The following is a 20,215-nucleotide window of genomic DNA, read 5'->3' on the forward strand; positions in this document are numbered from 1 at the left end:
TGAGGGTGTGGGGAGCGAAAGTGGGGCCTACACCAGGCCCCCAGTATTTGCCTTATAACCTGTGTCACTGATCCAGAAAAAGAGATTTGCCCAGCACTGCACAAAATTATTTGACTTGGTAGTGAAAAGTATAGTCTCTTAATTGTGGTGAAAAGTTAGTATTTATTTTACACACCTGTAAAACAGCAATAAAATTGATATGATGTCTGCTGCTATTCATTTTATAAATTATTTAAAGTCTTATTTCCCAAAATGTTTGATTCTTTGAAGGCTTTAGTCATGCCTTGTGTGACATTCAAATATTTAATAATAATAAGCCAGAATGAGAATTATAATTTTTCATTTAAACATTTTTTTCTTATAATTAAAAAGTTTCAGAAAGAACTACAGACAGTTTATGACTAGAACTGGAATATTCTCCAGTAATGATAGTAACTAATGCATCAAAGCTAAACCGTCCATTCTGGACAAGATGTGAGTTGGTGGTTGGGGTTGGGCGGCACTGTGTGTGTGTGTGCTGTTATCATAGGGGAAACTGGTCAGTTATTTTTTTTTTTTGTGTGTGTGTAAAAAACTGACCACAGTTTCCCCTATGAAAACAGCGAGATCACTGGGTTGAGTTTACACACCGGTGCTGCTCATAAAATTAGAATATCTGGAAAAAGTTGATTTATTTCAGTAATTCCATTCAAAAAGTGAAACTTGTGTATTATACTCATTCATTACACACAGACTGGTATATTTCAAGTCTTTATTTCTTTTAATTTGATGATTATATCTGACAATTAATGAAAACCCCGAATTCAGTATCTCAGAAAATTAGAATATTGTGAAAAGGTTCAATATTGAAGACACCTGGTGCCACACTCTAATCAGTGAATTAACTCAAAACACCTGCAAAGGCCTTTAAATGGTCTCTCAGTCTAGTTCTGTAGGCTCCACAATCATGGGGAAGACTGCTGACTTGGCAATTGTCCAAAAGACGGCCACTGACACGTTACACAATTGGCCAGCAAACTCACATGACCTTAACCCCATAGATAATCTAGGGGGTATTGTGAAGAGGAAGATGTGCCAGACCCAATAATGCAGAAGAGCTGAAGGCCACTATCAGAGCAACCTGGGCTCTCATATAACACCTGAGCAGTGCCACAGACTGTGTGTGTGTGTGTCAGTCACTATGCTTGAAGGGAAATTAGTTTAAATTTCTTAACCGCTTTTGGGTTCCCCCTGAACCTGTTTTAGCTACGGTTTTAATTGATGTGACATGCAGCGTTTTTTCCCCCCGGGTTCATTAGAAGGATACTGGATGCTGTATGGGTAAGACCTGCTGCTCTCTTTCATTGAAAAATTCAGTATTTAACCACTAAATAATGAAATTGTTATTACGTGTAATATAACATCTCAGGAGAAGATGTTTGGAATGTCAGTTTTGTGTCAAATAAAAATTAAATTTTTATTAAATGAAATATTATAAATATATCATGAAATTTTAAATGAAATGAATATTTCATTCATTTAATAAATGAAATTTTGCGATGTTTCTTTGGCGGTACCAGTGTAGGGTGAGAGAGAGTGCTGATTTGCTTACCATGCCCCATGCTGTTTATTCAGGTATGTTCATTGTTTGTGCGATTGTAATAAGGGTTCATATGAAATATTGACATCTGTCCGGCTCTAATGTAGTATTTAAAACACTATACAATCAAAATATTATACTTGTAATATCATGTAATTATTTATTATTATTATTATTTTCCTCACGTGGTTTTTCGAGTTTTTTGTAGAAGCTCAGCATCAGACAGTTTTGTATGGAGCTTGTTTGACACTGTTAATGAGGTGAATTAATGTAATACTGTCATGTATCACCAAATTCATCATAATCTCTGGTCAGGTGCAAATTAACCCTCATCAGTGTATTTCATACTCTTCATATGAAATTGTTTTATATGGTCAGGGGTTCATTAGAGGCATAGTGGATGCTGTATGGTGTAGGGAGAGAGAGAGTGCTGATTTGCTGCATGAGCTTACCGTGCCTCATGCTGTTTTACTCAGAATAAATCTGCAGATCTCCGTGTGTGTGTGTGTGTGTCTGCTTATATGACCAGTGTAGTTTCAAGACTGCTACACCAGCGTTTCTAAAAATCCTTTTGTTGGTTTTAAGTAATATCCTAATTTTCTGAGATATCGAATTTGGGGTTTTCATTATTTGTCAGTTAAAATCATTAATTAAAAAATAGACACTTGAAATATATCAGTCTGTGTGTAATGAATGAGTATAATATACAAGTTTTACTTTTTGAATGGAATTACTGAAATAAACTTTTTCATGATTCAAATTTTATGACCAGCACCTGTACTGTCATTAACCTACACTGAACAGGATTTTCTCAGAGCCCCCCATCACAGTCCGTGTCCCCAGGGCCAGGCCATGCCTAGCTTAGCCATGATTGACATGAGGCGAATACTTGTTACCCTCCCTCCCCACATCTCTCTCTAAGCATTCATCTGTCCTTCATTCCAAGAGGGTGAGGCCAGACTGGGGTTCACACACTTTAATACTGTACACACAATAAACATGGGGGGTGGGGCTGGCTTTTAGGAAGGGCTTGAAAAATTCATTATCATAAATATGAAGACATAACTGCTATATTTTCATTTCTCCCAGGTTCTGTCTTTTTCCTTTCTTTCAACAATCTCTTAACTCTGATCTCTTTCTCTCCCTCAGCCCCACACCTTATTCCTTCTCTCTCTCTCTGGTTTCCACCCAGTGATTGTGTTTCTCTGATGGTGACATCACACACAAATCCCCCCCCAACTGTCTGTCTGTCTCTTTCTCTCTCTCACACACACACATCATGTTTATTAATTATCTCTCCAACACCAACACACACATAAACCCTCCCCTCGTGTGTGTTTGCGTGCATGTGTCTACGCGTGTATCTGCTTCGTCATCCATGTAAGTGAATGTGTCTTCTGCCTCCGAGCACAGCCCCCCTCTCCCTCCCTCTCTCCCCCTCTCTCACTCCCTCTCTCTCTCTCCACGCAGGCGCAGTGCTGCAGGTCTTCTGCATTACTGCAGCGGTGAAGCTGCTGGTTGAGCTGTTCGTGCGGAGCTGAAGGTGGAGGAGGTTTTTAAAGATGGAGGATCCCTCGCACTCCCCCACTGATGGGGGGTCTCCACTGCCGGGGAGAGTCAGACAGGTTAGTGGGGTAAATGCTAATGCCACAGTATGGGTGTAAATACTGAGGGGTAAATACAGAGGGGAGGGTCCTGGGTGTTAAGTGTGTGTATGGTGCATAATTCAGTGTTTAGGCTCTGGGTGTGTGTGTGTGTTCCTTTTTTGCTACTCTTGAAAGCTGTGTCCAGCTTCTGAGGTTCAAGGATGGTGACAGTGCTCCAGGCCCTGGTTGCTTTGGGATATGATCAGACTCGGAGATGACTAAGCGGGGAGGACTGCGTTTGAAGTTTATGACCCTGCGATCAGCTCCGACACTTATACTATTCTGAGATATGTTCCTCTATAGCACAGAGAACCGTCATATAGAACCTTCCTACAGCCCCTAACAATTCAAACCTCAGACCACTAGTGTCACTGCCACTCTTACATCACTGTCACAAGTGTCACCTCAGACACTGACATCACTGTAAATTAGTGTCACTGCTGTAACTCTGACATAACAGTCCACTACTGTCACTGCTGTAACTCTGATATCACTATTGACTACTGTCACTGCTGTAACTCTGACATCACTATTGACTACTGTCACTGCTGTAACTCTGACATCACAGGCCACTACTGTCACCGCTGTAACTCTGGCATCAAAGGCCACTACTGTAACTCTGACATCACTATTGACTAGTGTCACTGCTGTAATTCTGACATCACAGTCCACTACTGTCACTGTTGTAACTCTGACATCACAGTACACTACTGTCACCGCTGTAACTCTGACATCACAGTCCACTACTGTCACCGCTGTAACTCTGACATCACAGTCCACTACTGTCACCGCTGTAACTCTGACATCACAGTCCACTACTGTCACCGCTGTAACTCTGACATCACAGTCCACTACTGTCACCGCTGTAACTCTGGCATCACTGTCCACTAGTATCACCTCCATAAATCTGATATTAGTGTCCACTAGTGTCATCTCCATAACTTGAGCATTAGAGTCCACTCCAGAGAACACAGTTCCACACACCAGAACTGTTGGGTGATATTTAGTGTGGACCTGTGTGAGGGGAGTAAGTGCAGAAAGGGGACAGTCCTTCCTGTAACAATGACCTCTGCAGGTCTACCTCATGCACATCCTCGTCCTCGGTGATGATGTCACTCAGAGTAACATCTATGTGCTGTGGTCTCAGAAAGCCACACCCATTGGATAATGGAACTGGGAGGAAGAGCAGAGGGTAATCAGATTCCAGTAATGGACCATCTCTGCAGGACAAACACACACACACACAAATAGAGATAGAGAGAGAGCACACCCATCAGAAAACAAACACACTCTGCACTGTAGGCTTTGAAAACCACAACAATGCCAGCGGTAATGTTAGGCGCTGTTTACATCTTGTTCTTACATTTACATTTATGCATTTGGCAGATGCTTTTATCCAAAGCGACTTACAAAAGAACATGTGTACATGTTCTTGTGCTGTTTTTGTGTTTTGGACTGAACGAATCTGTTCTAACAGTTTTTCTTGTTGCTTGTTTGGCTTTTTGTCAGCCACCAACCCAAGGAGCATTTGAACCTCTTTAAAATCCCTCGGGATGATGTTGCAAGGTGCCAATTTGAGTCAAGAATCGTGACAGAAATATTCATATTGTAATCACATATAACCAGCAGCAAACATATAATGTTATTTGAATTGAAAATAAATGCATATTTACAAATACAATTAATAATAGACAAAGATCATTTTGTAACAAAAATAACATTTCAGTGTATCAATTATTATTTAAAAAACTATATATTATATATATTTGAAAACTTTCAGTAGTGTTCCTCAGTGGTGCAGTGTGCTACATGTGAAAACCTCGCCTTCCTGCATTGCACAGAGATGGGTTGAGACCCTAGTGGGGTTTCATCCTTTGTTTGAACTTTTTACTTCGGGTGAGTCCTGTAGTAATTAAACAGTTTGGAGCAGGTGGAAAATCTGTGAGAAAACAACTGCTATATGTTTATGCCCTAATCTCACAGTTAAAAATTATGGCTCTACAAAGGTTGTTCAGTTTGTGTTTGTAGATTATTTCTTAACAAGGCTTCTCTGCAGTTAACCTTATACCATTGGAAAGCCTGTTAATTTCCCTTTAAATGGTGCCACATTTGTAAGGAACATACGTTTGTGGGATGAGCAGTAGATGTGGGTATGTGGGTTGCGCCCATGAAACATTTGCCATAAATATTTTGAAGTTAAAGTTGTTTATATTTTGAGACTAAAGTAATAATATTTAGAAAATATAAAGTCACTGTGGAGTAGGGGAAGGTAGTTCATTCCCCTTGTGCATCTACATTGAGGTACAAATATTAAATCTCCAAAGAAGCTGGATTGAATTGATGGTGGCACTGTCCCTTAACACGAGACGCGATCAATCTATTTAAACAGCTGTCTATGGAGTCAGTGCCTACATAGGCAGCTCACTAGGTTTTGGCACAGACCAACTGTGTTAAACTCCAGTGTAAACAGTGTTAGTGCCCTAGTGTAAACACACGTCAACTTAGACACCAGCATAAGCACGCAGTGTTAGTCTCCAGTGTAAACGCAGTGTTAGTGTCCAGTATAAGCAGACACTGCTATTCTCCAAACATTTTAAACAGTGTTAGACCCAAGGAGCATATACACCTCTTCAAAACACTGTGAGGTAAAGTTAGGAGCTGCCTTTTTTGAGTCAGATAAAAATAAATGGGAAAGATGCTGTAACTTCAGAGATTTTACAAAAGGCGAGTTTGTGCTGAATTTGAATGACCATTTCGTGTTGATTAACACGTCTCTCTGGCCAGTCAATGCTCTGCAGGGTTTACACATCACTATTTAGTATCTATTCTGCACGTGTGGAACCCTGAGTGAATTGGGACTAGATTTTACCAGTGGAAAAGCAAAAAAGCTGTGCCAAGTTGAGTAGAGTCATGTAGGTTCCATGCAGAGGAAAGGCACCATTTGAGTGTGGGATATTTCTGTTTCTCCATCACTCATTTTCTCTCTCTCTCGTTTATTGTTATGGAAACCACTCTATCCAACAGTTTCACTCCATTAAGTTAGGAGTTTCTCTGTCCATCATAATACACTCACGACAGCCCCATTATAATAGTTAATATCCTCTCTATTTCTCTCTATCAGTGGATGTTGATGATGGAGTGATGATGGAGGATATCTGGTTAAAGGTGTAGCTGTTCTGTAGAGGTTGGTGACATCTGTCATGTGGACAGCATTTCCATAGGAACTACTAAGTGTTAACATTTGCATTTACCCCACAGTGCCCTTCAGACAAAGAGCTAAGTAGCTGGGGTTTTTGCCAGGAGAGACCTGGACCTAACCTCCCACTTCACACCAAAGGAACTCCATCACTCCAGAGAACACAGTTCCACTGTTCCACACACCAGAGGAACTCAGTCACTCCAGAGAACACAGTTCCACTGTTCCACACACAAGAGGAACTCCATTACTCCAGAGAACACAGTTCCACTGTTCCACACACAAGAGGAACTCAGTCACTCCAGAGAACACAGTTCCACTGTTCCACACACAAGAGGAACTCCATTACTCCAGAGAACACAGTTCCACACTCCCCTCTGGGGGATTGTTGGTCTTAGGAAGGGTGAATCTTTCCAGACAGTGAGCATATATCAGTCCACTGTCATAAAAATGCTGGCACACCACTGACTGTAGACCACTGCTGGTCCACCATCGGACCACTCAGATTACTGTCCTGTACAGGATACTGTGCTTGGATTAAAATGATTTATAAATAAAAACAAAATAATCTAATGAATGAAATATTTGTAAATTGGACCATGAATGGGGTGGCACAGTGCAGCACACCGCTCCAGGATCCTGGGGTTGTGGGTTCAAGTCCTGCACTGATTGACTGTCTGTGAGGAGGTTAGTGTGTCGGTGTGGGTTTCCTCCGGGTGCTCTGGTTTTCACACGCCGGTAGGTGGATTGGGGACTCAGAATGTCCGTAGGTGTGAGTGCGTATGTGTGTGTTGCCTTGTGAAGGACTGGCACCGCCTCCAGGGCGTGTTGCCGCCTTGTGCCCAATGATTCAGTGTAGGCTCTGGACCCACCGCGACCCTGAACTGGATAAACAGTTACAGACAATGAATGAATGGAAACGTGCTGAAATGTGGCACTTTGTCTACAATTCTGTTTAGTCACTGGTGGTCCACCCAGAAAACGCTGTGCAAAACGCCACTGGACCTCCAACTTTGCCCTCAGTGTACCAACCGTGGTCTGCCTTCTCCTTGCTCTCAGGGATGGCTCATTTTTAGCTGCTCCAGAACGTCAGAATACAGCAGTATAAGGCGCTGGAGTCTGTCTTTCAGATGACGTCAGACTGGATCTGATTGGATGACGGGAACATCTGCGAAATGCATTTTAAAATATTAATAATTGATGAAGATCCAATTTTCCATGATTTCCCGCAAGAGCAATGGAGGGCCTGATCAATACCCTTCAGACAGCAGATGGAGGGATGAGTGTGTGTAGGAGGGGGTGATGTTAATGGACAGAGGAACTGGACTCATCTAATTAGTGTCCCTTCTGGAGCCTGATCACTTTATTTATCTGTATCTCTCTCGCTCTCTCAAATTCAGATCAATAAGCAAATTTTGCCTTGCTCAGCGCGTGTGTTTTCAGCTGCGCAGTGAGGGGGCGGGGCTTGAGCGCACAGTGGGTGGAGCTTCCGCAAAGTGCGCAGAAAGGCCTCACACTCATGTAAATCTATCACACACACACACACTGATAGACACACTTAGGGTAGAAATATACTTGCTGTTTGGTCATGCCTTCTCATAAACTACCGTCTGCACCATGAACGTAACTGTTCACTATGTGCAAAGCTTATAACTGGCGGGTTATAAGACACGGCTAATTGCAGACTTGGCTCTCATGTGACTCAATTTGCCTAACCTGCCCAATTTGGACTGCGCATGTGCAGACTTCCATATAGCTTATAGCAGCAGAGACTGTTTTCCAAAGCAGATAGGAGCTTTATCTTCAAGAGTGAGTAGCTTTTAAACATAAGGACGCCTTTCCTCACTGACCTTTACAGTTTTAAACAACTGGAGAACATGCAAAGTGTGTTTATTTACAACTCACGATGTCCGTGTTGCTTTACTGAGGTAGTCTTCTGAGGGCCATGACTCTTTACGAGTATACTCAAAATAGGAATTAGTCAAATATCAAAGCTATCAGCAAAGTGTGCACAAGCATGATGTTCTGCGTATGGGCAGTCTGAACGAGCAGCAGCAGCGAAAATGTGGTAGCGACAGACACCGTGTTCTTCAAAACATTCCACCATTGTGATGCAGTTTTCGCCTGCACTGCTACTTACCGTTTATGCGCGTGCAGCACCTTGCATAGTGTATATTTTTTTCGAATGTGCACAATCGAAACACACACACACACACACAGCAACAGAGCGATAACAGGATACTGGGGGTGGAGAGCGCGCACCAGAGAGAAATATTTAGAGACAGAAGAGAGAGGTACAAACCGGATTCCAAAAAAGTTGGGACACTAAACAAATTGTGAATAAAAACTGAATGCAATGATGTGGAGGTGCCAACATCTAATATTATATTCAGAATAGAACACAAATCACAGATCAAAATTTAAACTGAGAGAATGTATCATTTTAAGGGAAAATATGTTGTTTCAAAATTTCATAGCAACAACAAATCCCAAAAAAGTTCAGACAAGGCCATTTTTTACCACTGTGTGGCATCCCCCCTTCTTCTTACAACACTCAACAGACGTCTGGGGACAGAGGAGACCAGTTTAGAAATAGGAATGCTCTCCCATTCATGTCTAATACAGGCCTCTAACTGTTCAATCGTCTTGGGCCTTCTTTGTCGCACCTTCCTCTTTATGATGCGCCAAATGTTCTCTGTAGGTGAAAGATCTGGACTGCAGGCTGGCCATTTCAGTCCCGGATCCTTCTCCTACGTAGCCATGATGTTGTGATTGCTGCAGAATGTGGTCTGGCATTATCTTGTTGAAAAATGGTCTTCCCTGAAAGAGATGACGTCTAGATGGGAGCATATATTGTTCTAGAACCTGAACATAGTTCTCTGCATTAATGGTGCCTTTCCAGACATGCAACCTGCCCATGCCACAAGCACTCATGCAACCCCATACCATCAGTGATGCAGGCTTCTGAATGGAGCGTTGATAACAACTTGGGTTATCCTTGTCCTCTCTGGTCCGGATGACATGGCGTCCCAGTGTTCCATAAAGAACTTCAAATTGTGACCCATCTGACCACAGAACAGTCTTCCATTTTGCCACACTCCATTTTAAAAGACCGCTGGCCCAGTGCAAACGTCTGAGCTTGTGGAGCTTGCTTAGAAATGGCTTCCTCTTTGCACTGTAGAGTTTCAGCTGGCAACGGCGGATGGCACGGTGGGTTGTGTTTATGACAGTGGCATTCCTGTTTGAGGTGCAGTGACATTTAAGGGCCCGGAGATCACGAGCATCCAGTAGAGTTTTACAGCCTTGACCCTTACGCACAGCAATTGTTCCAGATTCTGTGAATCTTTTGATGATGTTATGCACGGTTGATGATGATATCTTAAAAGTCTTTGCTATTTTACGTTGGGTAACACCATTCTGGTATTGCTGCACTATCTTTCTGCGCAACAATGGTGGAATTGGTGATCCTCTTACCATCTTGGCTTCATAGAGACACTGACAAGCTGAGAAGTTCTTTTTATACCCAATCATTTTGTCAATTGACCTAATTAGTGTTAATTGGTCTTCCAGCTGTTCATTATATGCTTAACTTCCTTTTTCCAGCCACTTATTGCTACTTGTCCCAACGTTTTGGGGATTTGTTGACACTGTGAAATTATGAATCAACATATTTTTCCTTTAAAATGTTACACTTACTCAGATTAAACTTTTGATTTGTCATCTATTACGAATAAAATATTGACATTTGCCATCTCCACATCATTGCATTCAGTTTTTATTCCCAATTTGTTTAGTTTCCCAACTTTTTTGGAATCCGGTTTGTAGTTGTAAATCCTGATGTAAAGGAGTGTGTAACGTGCACAATGTGGAACAATGTGTTCTCTGGAGTGATGGAGTTCCTCTGGTGTGTAGAGGGAAGGTAGGTCCAGGACCCACAGGGAGAAACACTTTGCTCAGTGTCTGAAGGGTAGTGTAGGGTAAATGTTAATTCTAGCACCTAGCAGTTGCTATGGAAATGCTGTCCACACGAATTATGTCACCAGCCGTTTCACATCAGCTACACGTTTAACTAGACATCCTCCATCCTGCTGGGGGCGCTCCCTCTCTCTATGTCTGTGTGTAAATGTAATTTGTGTCCAGTGTGTATTATCTGTGCTGTGTGTGTGTTTATCCAGTGTATTTTATCTGTGATGTGTGTCTATATATCTAGTGTGTATTATGTCCTGTGTGTGTGTGTGTGTTTATCCAGTGTTTATTGCCTGTGCTGTGTGTGTTTGTCCAGTGTGTATTATCTATGCTGTGTGTGTATTTATCTAGTGTGTATTATGTCCTGTTTGTGTGTGTATGTTTATCCAGTGTGTATGTGTGCTCTGTGTGTTTATGCACTGTGTATATTCTGTCCTGTGTGTGAGTTTATTCAGTGTGTATTATCTGTGCTATGTGTGTATTATTGAGTGTGTATTGTCTGTACTAGTGTGGCACAGTGGTGCGACAGGTAGTGTTGCTGTTACACAGCTTCAGGGATCTGGGGTTTGAGTCCTGCTCCGGTGAATGTCTTTGAGGAGTGTGTTGTGTTCTCTCCATGTCCTTGTGGGTGACTGTCTGTGAGGAGTGTGGTGTGTTCTCCCTGTGTCCTTGTGGGTGTCCTCCAGGTGACTGTCTGTGAGGAGTGTGGTGTGTTCTCCCTGTCTCTGTGTGGGTTTCCTCTGGGTGACTGTCTGTGAGGAGTGTGGTGTGTTCTCCGTGTCTGCGTGGGTTTCCTCCGGGTGACTGTCTGTGAGGAGTGTGGTGTGTTCTCTCTGCGTCTGCGTGGGTTTCCTCCAGGTGACTGACTGTGAGGAGTGTGGTGTGTTCTCCCTCTGTCTGCGTGGGTTTCCTCCGGGTGACTGTGAGGAGTGTGGTGTGTTCTCCCTGTGTCTGCGTGGATTTCCTCCGGATGGCTGTCGGTGAGGAGTGTGGTGGGTTCTGCCTGTGTCTGCGTGGGTTTCCTCCAGGTGACTGTCTGTGAGGAGTGTGGTGTGTTCTCCCTGTGTTTGCATCAGAATCAGAATCTCTTTATTTCGCCAGGTATGTTAAACATACTAGGAATTTGTCTTGGTGACAGCAACACATGTATGACATGTAACACAGACTGTTAACAAACATAACTCTAAAAGAGGTACAATAAACAATAAATAAACTAAAGAATACAGTTAAGTACTAGCAAAAAAAAGAGCATTAAGACATAAATTAGACAACATAAAATATAAAATCTATACTGTACAGATATGAGTATGAATATAAATGTTTCCAAATATTCCTGAAGTAGGTTATATTATATATTGTTGTAGGAGTTACAGAAATAGAACTTCTGTACAGCTGTGCAAAATAGCATAGTGCAAGTGAGTAAAGTGTCCTGTTCAGTGCAGTTAAGTCCAGTCGGTTTAGTTCAGTGGTTTGGAGACTCAGAGGTGTTCACTGTGGTTGAGGAGAGCTACAGCTCTGGGAAAGAAGCTGTTAGCACGTCGTGTTGTGCTGGTTTTGATGGTCCTTAGTCTTCTACCAGAAGGGAGAGTCTGGAAGAGGTGATGTCCAGGATGTGAGGGGTCAAGCGTAATTTTGTGAGCGCGTTTCCTCACCCTGCTGGTGTGGATCTCCTGAAGCGTTGGCAGGTTACATCCAATGATATTCTCTGCTGATCTGATGATGCGCTGGAGCCTGGCTCTTTCTTGCATGGGTTTCCCCCAGGTGTCTGTCCGTGAGGAGTGTGGTGTGTTCTCCCTGTGTCTGCGTGGGTTTCCTCTGGGTGACTGTGAGGAGTGTGGTGTGTTCTCCCTGTGTCTGCGTGGGTTTCCTCTGGGTGACTGTCTGGGAGGAGTGGTGTGTTCTCCCTGTGTCTGCATGGGTTTCCTCTGGGTGACTGTCTGTGAGGAGTGTGGTGTGTTCTCTCCCATGTCCCTGCGTGGGTTTCCTCCGGGTGCTCCGGTTTCCTCCCACAGTCCAAAAACACACGTTGGTAGGTGGATTGGCGACTCAAAAGTGTGCATAGTTGTGAATGTGTGTGTGTGTCGCCCCCTCCAGGGTGAGTCCCTGTCATGCGCTCAGTGATTCTGGGAAGGCTCAGGACCCACTCCAACCCTGAACTGGATAAGGTTTATAGACACTGAATTATGAATGAATATTGTCTCTGTTTATCCAGTGCTGTATCTGTTTAATCTGTGCTGTGGGTGTGATTTAGCATTTTAGAATGACATTTATGATGATCCCCTATCGATATCACTAGTTGGAAGAGTAGACACTGATTTAAGGTTAAGTACATATGTATAAGAGGACATACTTATTGACAACCTGCTTGCAAGTGGCTCCTATCTCAACAACTTTACACAGTAGCTAAAGGCAGTTATCAGTTTATCCTTAATTCTCAGGTATGTGAAAAACATACCTGTAAACAAACAATTGGTCTCAATGTAATCTGTATTGGTCTCTAGGTAAATAATTATCAAAAAAGTTTGAATTTTAGACACGCTGTTGCTGCAATATTTCAACAAACATGAGTGGGCAGAACTCATTGCACTCTTTGAGCTACAGGGGTTAGACAATGAAACTGAAACACCTGCCATTTTAGTGTGGGAGGTTCATGAATAAATTGAACCAGCCTGGGGGCCAATCTTCATTAATTGCACATTGCACCACTAAGACCATGTGCATCCAATGGTTCAAACATTGTATCCTGGAGGCGATGCCGTGTATCAGGATGACAATGCACCAATACACACAGCAAGACTGGTGAAAGATTGGTCTGATGAACATGAAAGTGAAGTTGAACATCTCCCATGACAGTCACCAGATGAAATCCCAAGACGAATTGAAGCTGTGTTGGCTGCAAAAGGAGGCCCTACACCATACTAATAAATTATTGTGGTCTAAAACCAGGTGTTTCAGTTTCATTGTCCAACCCCTGTATAACTCAATCATACTTATCACACTCAATCAAACCAAAATGGGTAGACATGTGCAGGCCATTACTCTGAAGAGGTGTGCCAAATATAATCAAAATGCACATACAGGGAACATAACTTAAAATTAAGTTTTTAAATGTCTTATAGTGCCACCTAAGGATGCAAATCTTTTCTGAAGCCCATATGAATTAATCTTGTGCATTTTCATAACAAGTGGCAAAAGCATTTTTGACTTACAGCTATTTGTGTAATGTTTCGAAGGCAAGCTGCACAGCTATTTTAAGCAGAGCTTGGAGGCCATGGGATTTTAAACATTCTTTTCATAATTATTAAAGTTCAGGTTCTTATGATTCTGCTCATACCACATATGTCCATATTAGGTTATAATTCAGAGACTAGTGTATATGTGTATATATATATATATATATATATATATATATATATATATATATATATATATATATATATATATATATATAATATCTCTTCTCCTATTGTATATTTATATCTCTCTTCTCTGGGCAGCCAGGACTTTTTATACCTGCGTATAGGAGAGAGAGAGTGTGAAGTGGGATTTGTTCATAAAATATTGTATGGTTTGAATGCATTGTGGAAATGTTGCTTACATTTGCGAGTATGAGGTCTTACTTGCCATTGCAGTGTTGTTGGATTGTGCACCATACCTTGATATCCCCTTTTCTCTATAATCACTTTCTATTCTCTGATTCCTATAGACCAGAGAGGAGTACTTTGTAGTTTTATAATGAAAGAATACAGACCGTTTGTGGCTCTGTATATTTTATTTCCCCACTTTCACACTGATTTAAATGCTACAGTTTATCAATAAATTGAGGCATGAGTTTTTTATCTTAATTTATATTCTAAATTAAGATATCTCTAATTATATTTTGACTAGGTGAAATAACAAATGAGGTATCTTTAATAACATTTTGACTAGTGTAAATGACATCAAATTTAACATGGAGTTCAATGGAAGCTCCAATTCAAGATATCTGAAATTAATTACTATCTTAAATCTACACTTCACACATCTACAAATTGTCTAAATTGTGAATAGTAAAAAAGTAAATTAGAGATAGCTAGCCTTTTGCTCTGACTAATCATAATTCTAATTGGAAATAGAATTCTAATTAGAATTGGAATTGGATTTATATATCTTAAATTCACTCTATATTAAGAATACAGTGATCCCTCGTTTTTCATTGGGGAATGCGTTCCAAGACCACCCGTGAAAAATTTTCGCGAAGTAGAGAAAAGAAATTTTTTTTATGTATTTAACGAGTATTTGGACTTTTGAAACCCTCCCTGTACTGTTAACAACCCACCATTTGCATTAAACAGTCATTCTATAATGTTTTTCAGCTGGAACTACATGTGATATCCTGCCAGTTTCTTTAATAGAGTAATTCCTAAGCTGTGATTTAGCGTCAGTAAGTTTCACTCGGATGTAGACATGAACAATACATGTACTGTACGTAAGAAATACTTGTAAATGATACATTTTGTCACCTACAGGCCTAGTCTATGAAATTTTAATGGATTTAATTAAATATTTTTGCTGTTCATCTTTCATGGTTTTCCTAGATTTTCCTTTAATATCCGTGATATAGTGGCCATAAGCCCCCTTGAAAAAAGTAGCGAATCCACAAAAGATGAACCGCAAAGTACAGAGGAATTACTGTATCTTAAATATAGTTTGAGATATCTGAAGCTAAATTGTAGATATCTGAAATTAAATTCTAGGTACCTTGAATGTAAGTAATGACTAGTCAAAACAAAGTTAGAGATATCCAAAATTGTATTCTTGAGTAGTAAGTATTCCTTTTTAGATATCTTCAAATCAATTACAGATATCTTCAACTTTTTCGCTTTTTTTAATTCTGATATCTTAAATGATAATTGTGACTAGTCAGAATGTGATTGTAGATATCTTAAATTATTGTTCTGGCTAGTGAAAATGTAGCTGACTTACATAGCCCATTTTAGCATCATGTAACAGTTGCCAGGTCTGCATATTATAGTGGACTTTGGTTTTACATTTGCAGTAAATTCACTTAGAAATATTTAGTCGTGGGTTGCTTTTTGGAGCTTGTTTCTAAAATTATATTGCCTTTTTGGGCTTGCTTCTTCATAGAGATAATGCCCACGAAAATAAGCCAAAAGTTTAATATTTACATGGTATGGAAGTCATGTTCGTATGTTGCCGTCTATTGGCGACAAAATGCAATTACTGCACCATCTATGGTAGAACAGAATATCTGAATAAGAAGCTGGAGAATAAGAAGCCAACTTCAGCGGTGTAGATTTTTTCTGTATTTTCCCTAGTCCCTGACATGTAAATAAACGTGTGAACCTTTCTCATTGATGGAGCATAAGCTGGTGTTATTATGATGTAAGCGACTTTACAGAGAAATAACACTTAAATTCAGTGTGATGCCTGCATTCTAAATTACTCTGTAGTCATTCATTCATTCATGCATTATCTGTAAGCGCTTATCCAGTTCAGGGTCACGGTGGGTCCAGAGCCTACCTGGAATCATTGGGCACAAGGCAGGAATACACCCTGAAGGGGGTGCCAGTCCTTCACAGGGCAACACAGACACACACACACACACACACACACATTCACTCACACACTCACACCTAAGGACACTTTTGAGTCGCCAATCCACCTTTACTCTATAGTACTGCATGCAAACGTTCATCTTGCTCTTCTTCTTTTCTACCCTAAATGAGTACATCATACATGAAACAAACAACTCCCTCCAGTGCCTCTGTAACTTCAGACACGTTTGCCCATTTCACACATGCACTCTGGAGAATTTCTAGAGAAACTCAGGAGTATCGGGTCTGGAGACACATGCAGCTCACAATGGGAGATTTTCTGCCTCAGAAGCGCTCTCGCAGCAGGAGATGAAACATGTGATTTAGGCAAGGGGCACAGCGCGCTGTTCTCACATGCCCTGACTCAGACTTTACCGGGAACATATACTAGGCCTTGAAGAAGGTAAAGTCCAGATAATGTCAGGGAAAAATATTGTGGGTAGTCACGTTCACACATACAGCTCCTTTGGGTAAACACTGAAACATTTCTGGATTTCTGTGAAGGTGCTCCGGCGCTGAAGCAATTACAAATGAAAGACGGTTGAAAAAGAATCTTCTGAATGGTGCGGTAGTGTACTGATTCTATCATTGGAGGAATTTGACACAAATCCATATTTGCACCAAGTTTACTAAAGATCTAGGCTCCTTCTATGTTACCAAATGTCAGCCCTATTGGAGGCAAAACATACTTTACACACTGCTTTATTTAGCTTGGTTAGGTTTACACAGGAAGTATTCAAATCTTTTTGGTCACAACCACCATACTGGAAAACCAATCGATTGGTTTTTTTTAACCCTGCTTATGACTTCCATGCTTTCCATATAGTGAAGTTCCTCCTTCACTTTATGCATAAGAAGTAAGGGAATTAATCTTGGGATCTGTATCTGTAGCACATACATAATGAAAATGACCATTTTTTTCCCCATATCCACCACTGTTCACATTGTTAGCTGGACACAGGTAATTTGGATGTGAAAGGGTTTTTACACATCGGTAGCATGAATTACTCATAGCCTTTACTCTGCATGTTTTTGCTTTCCCTGACTTGCTATGTATAAGTGCTATACCCTCTTTCCACTAAGCACTCAGAAGTTGATTCATAGCGCAAATTACTGTTGCTTTTTCACTTCCTCTGATTGCCTAGGTATATTGATGGCTTTCTCTTGAGTCAAATATTTATCCAAATGCATATGTTCTGATAGAGATGTTTCAGCTAACCAACAACTAGCATCTCCTAATGTAACAGACCATTGCCTCTTTCACACATGAATTTCTAGAGAAACTCTGAAGTATCAGGTCCGGAGTTGTCCCAGAGTGGTAATTCACCCATGCAGCTCACAGCAGGAGATTTTCTGTGTCAGTCACGCTCTTGCAGTGGGGAAATTAAATGGGTGCTTTAGGCATAGCACAGTGCCTATACAGCTCACTGACTTTACCTGGTGTCTTTACTAGGGAGCGAGGAGGATTATGTGCAGGTAATGTCCGGGAGACATAGCTCCTCTGCGTAAACATTTCTGCATTACTGTGCATATGTGAAAGGGGCACATGATTGCAATGCTCGGCCAGCTCATATGAGGCAGTAACAAATGAGTCTTCACTTTCATTTTCACCTTGTTTCGGAAAATTCGGTTACAGTGTAGTTTTGATCACTGTAATTGTAAATCAGGATATGATTTCTATGGTTACGATGTTGTTTGATCACTGTAATTGTAAATCAGGATATATTTTCTGTGGTAACGGTGTTGTTTGATCAATGTAATTGTAAATCAGGATATCTTTTCTGTGGTAACAGTGTTGTTTGATCACTGTAATTGTAAATCAGGATACCTTTTCTGTGGTTACAGTGCAGTTTTGATCATTGTAATTGTAAATCAGGATACCTTTTCTGTGGTAACGGTGTTGTTTGATCACTGTAATTGTTAATCAGGATATATTTTCTGCGGTAACGGTGTTGTTTGATCACTTTAATTGTAAATCAGGATATATTTTCTGTGGTAACTGTGTTGTTTGATCACTGTACTATGAAGTCAGGATATAGTTTCTGTGTTAACATTGTCATTTTGATCACTGTAATTGTAAATCAGCATATCATTTCTATGGAATCTGTGTTATTTTGATCACTGTGATTGTACAACGAGATATTGTTTCTGTGTTGATGGTGTAGTTTGATTTAATTGTAGGTAGGGATGTAATTTCTACTGCAATTGTGTCATTTTGATCATTGTATTTGTAAAGTCAGGACATCGTTTTTGTGGCAGCTGTGTTGTTTTGATCACTATAATTGTAAGTCAGGATTTCCATGGTATCTGTGTTGTTGTAATACAGCTCACTGACTTTACCTGGTGTCTTTACTAGGGAGCGAGGAGGATTATGTGCAGGTAATGTCCGGGAGACATAGCTCCTCTGTATAAACATTTCTGCATTACTGTGCATATGTGAAAGGGGCACATGATTGCAATGCTCGGCCAGCTCATATGAGGCAGTAACAAATGAGTCTTCACTTTCATTTTCACCTTGTTTCGGAAAATAAGTTTAAACCATTCCGTACTGGTACTCACATCTTTGTTCGCTGTTTAAATTCAGCCCTTGCAACATGTCATCTGCTTCATCTCCCATACAATAGATGAGCATTTTGACCTGATTATCTTCAGTGGATGTGTGAAGATTGCTTGCCTGACAAAAACGTTAGAATCGTTGAATCTATCTCAACCTGTCCTGGGGTTTTGTCAAACGGCTCTGCCAGCTGGATGCTAAATGTTGCAATTGGACCCTGCACATACATATCTTTGTGAAGCCTGCTTGCTTCACACTACAACACTTCTGACACCATGTCATGTTTTCCATTAATACATGTTTCAGAGGCTGTTGTAGAGCTTCTGAATTTCCTTTATTAATCTTGTCACACCACACTCTAACCCATCCACCTCACAGGTGTGGCATACCAAGATGCTGATTAGACAGCATGATTATTGCACAGATGTGCCTTAGGCTGGCCAAAATAAAAGGCCTCTCTAAAATGTGCAGTTTACTTTTACTGTATTGGTGGGGTCCAGGGGATCAGAAAACCAGTCAGTACCTGGTGTGATCACCATTTGCCTCAGCAGTGCAACACATCTCCTTCGCATAGAGTTGGTCAGGTTGTTGATAGTGGCCTGTGGTTTGTTGGTCCACTCAGTATGCCATCAGTAAAATACACTCATGTTCATTGTCCATAACATATGCTTGCCCATACCATAACCCCACCGCCACCATGGGCCACTCGATTCACGACAATGAGGAAGACAAGTAAGCAGATGAGCTTCCCTGGGATGGTTTCTGACAGTTTGTGTAGAAATTCTTTGGTTATGCAAACTGATTTTTACAGCAGCTGTCCGCATGGCTGGTCTCAGACGATCCTGATGGATTATCTCGGTAATGGAGTAGTGCTCTCTAACACAGATTAAGACAAATTTGAGAACAATATTTCGGAGAAAAGGTCTTTTGTCTACGTAGATCTTGTTGCGTTTAAATTTTTGTTCACTATAAATCATCCCACATCTATCTCTTTCTCTCTATCCCTCTGCTTTCTCTCTTTGTTATATTTCTCTCTTTCTGTCTCTCTCTCCATTTTGTTTAATGTAATTTGTTCATATGTTGTACATTTTTGCAGCTAGTCTGTAAATTCATGTAATTACACACACACACTCAGTAATCTTTAAACAGCATCACAGGTTTGTGTGTGTACGTGACCTGATGGTGTCCAGATGTGGACACACACACTCAAACACACATACACACAGCGAGAGGGACAGAGCTGTATGGATGGTCAGGAATGTGGACAGTTTGTCGTTTACTGTCCGACAGCTGATTTACAGTCCACCGCTCGGCTGTTTCGGAGTTTCAGTTGCTGTTGTTTCTGGGGTAAAACTATACATTTTGATCACCCAAATTGAAAATCAGGATATTGTTTCCATGTTAACGGTGTAGTTTTGATTGCTGTAATTGTAAGTAAGGATATCTTTCCTATGGTGAAGTTTTAGTTTTGATCAGTAATTATTAGCCGATATACTGTTTCTGTGGTAACGGTGTAGTTTTGACCACTGTAATTGTAGGTCAGCCTATCGTTTCCATGGTGCCAGTTTAGTTTTTGCTCACTTTAATTGTATGTCAGGATATAATTTCCATGTTAACAGTGTCATTTTGTTCACTGTAATTGTAAGTTTAAACTTAAAATTTAAAAGTAAGATTCTG

At 40.9% G+C, this 20,215-nt stretch overlaps 1 protein-coding gene across 2 annotated transcripts in view; it reads left to right on the forward strand.

The window, feature by feature from the left end:
* Positions 1-3,055: 3,055 nt before the first annotated feature.
* Positions 3,056-20,215, forward strand: part of LOC136686113 (ankyrin-2-like) — a 113,046-nt gene continuing 95,886 nt past the window's right edge. For both annotated transcript variants that reach the window (XM_066659660.1, XM_066659661.1), the window contains exon 1: positions 3,056-3,204. In XM_066659660.1, the coding sequence (XP_066515757.1) occupies positions 3,142-3,204 (63 nt within the window). In that variant the 5' untranslated portion in view covers positions 3,056-3,141. The remainder of the gene's footprint in view (positions 3,205-20,215) is intronic.

This window comes from Hoplias malabaricus, chromosome 2 (genome assembly GCF_029633855.1).
Source record: "Hoplias malabaricus isolate fHopMal1 chromosome 2, fHopMal1.hap1, whole genome shotgun sequence".
Classification (NCBI taxonomy): Eukaryota; Metazoa; Chordata; class Actinopteri; order Characiformes; family Erythrinidae; genus Hoplias; species Hoplias malabaricus.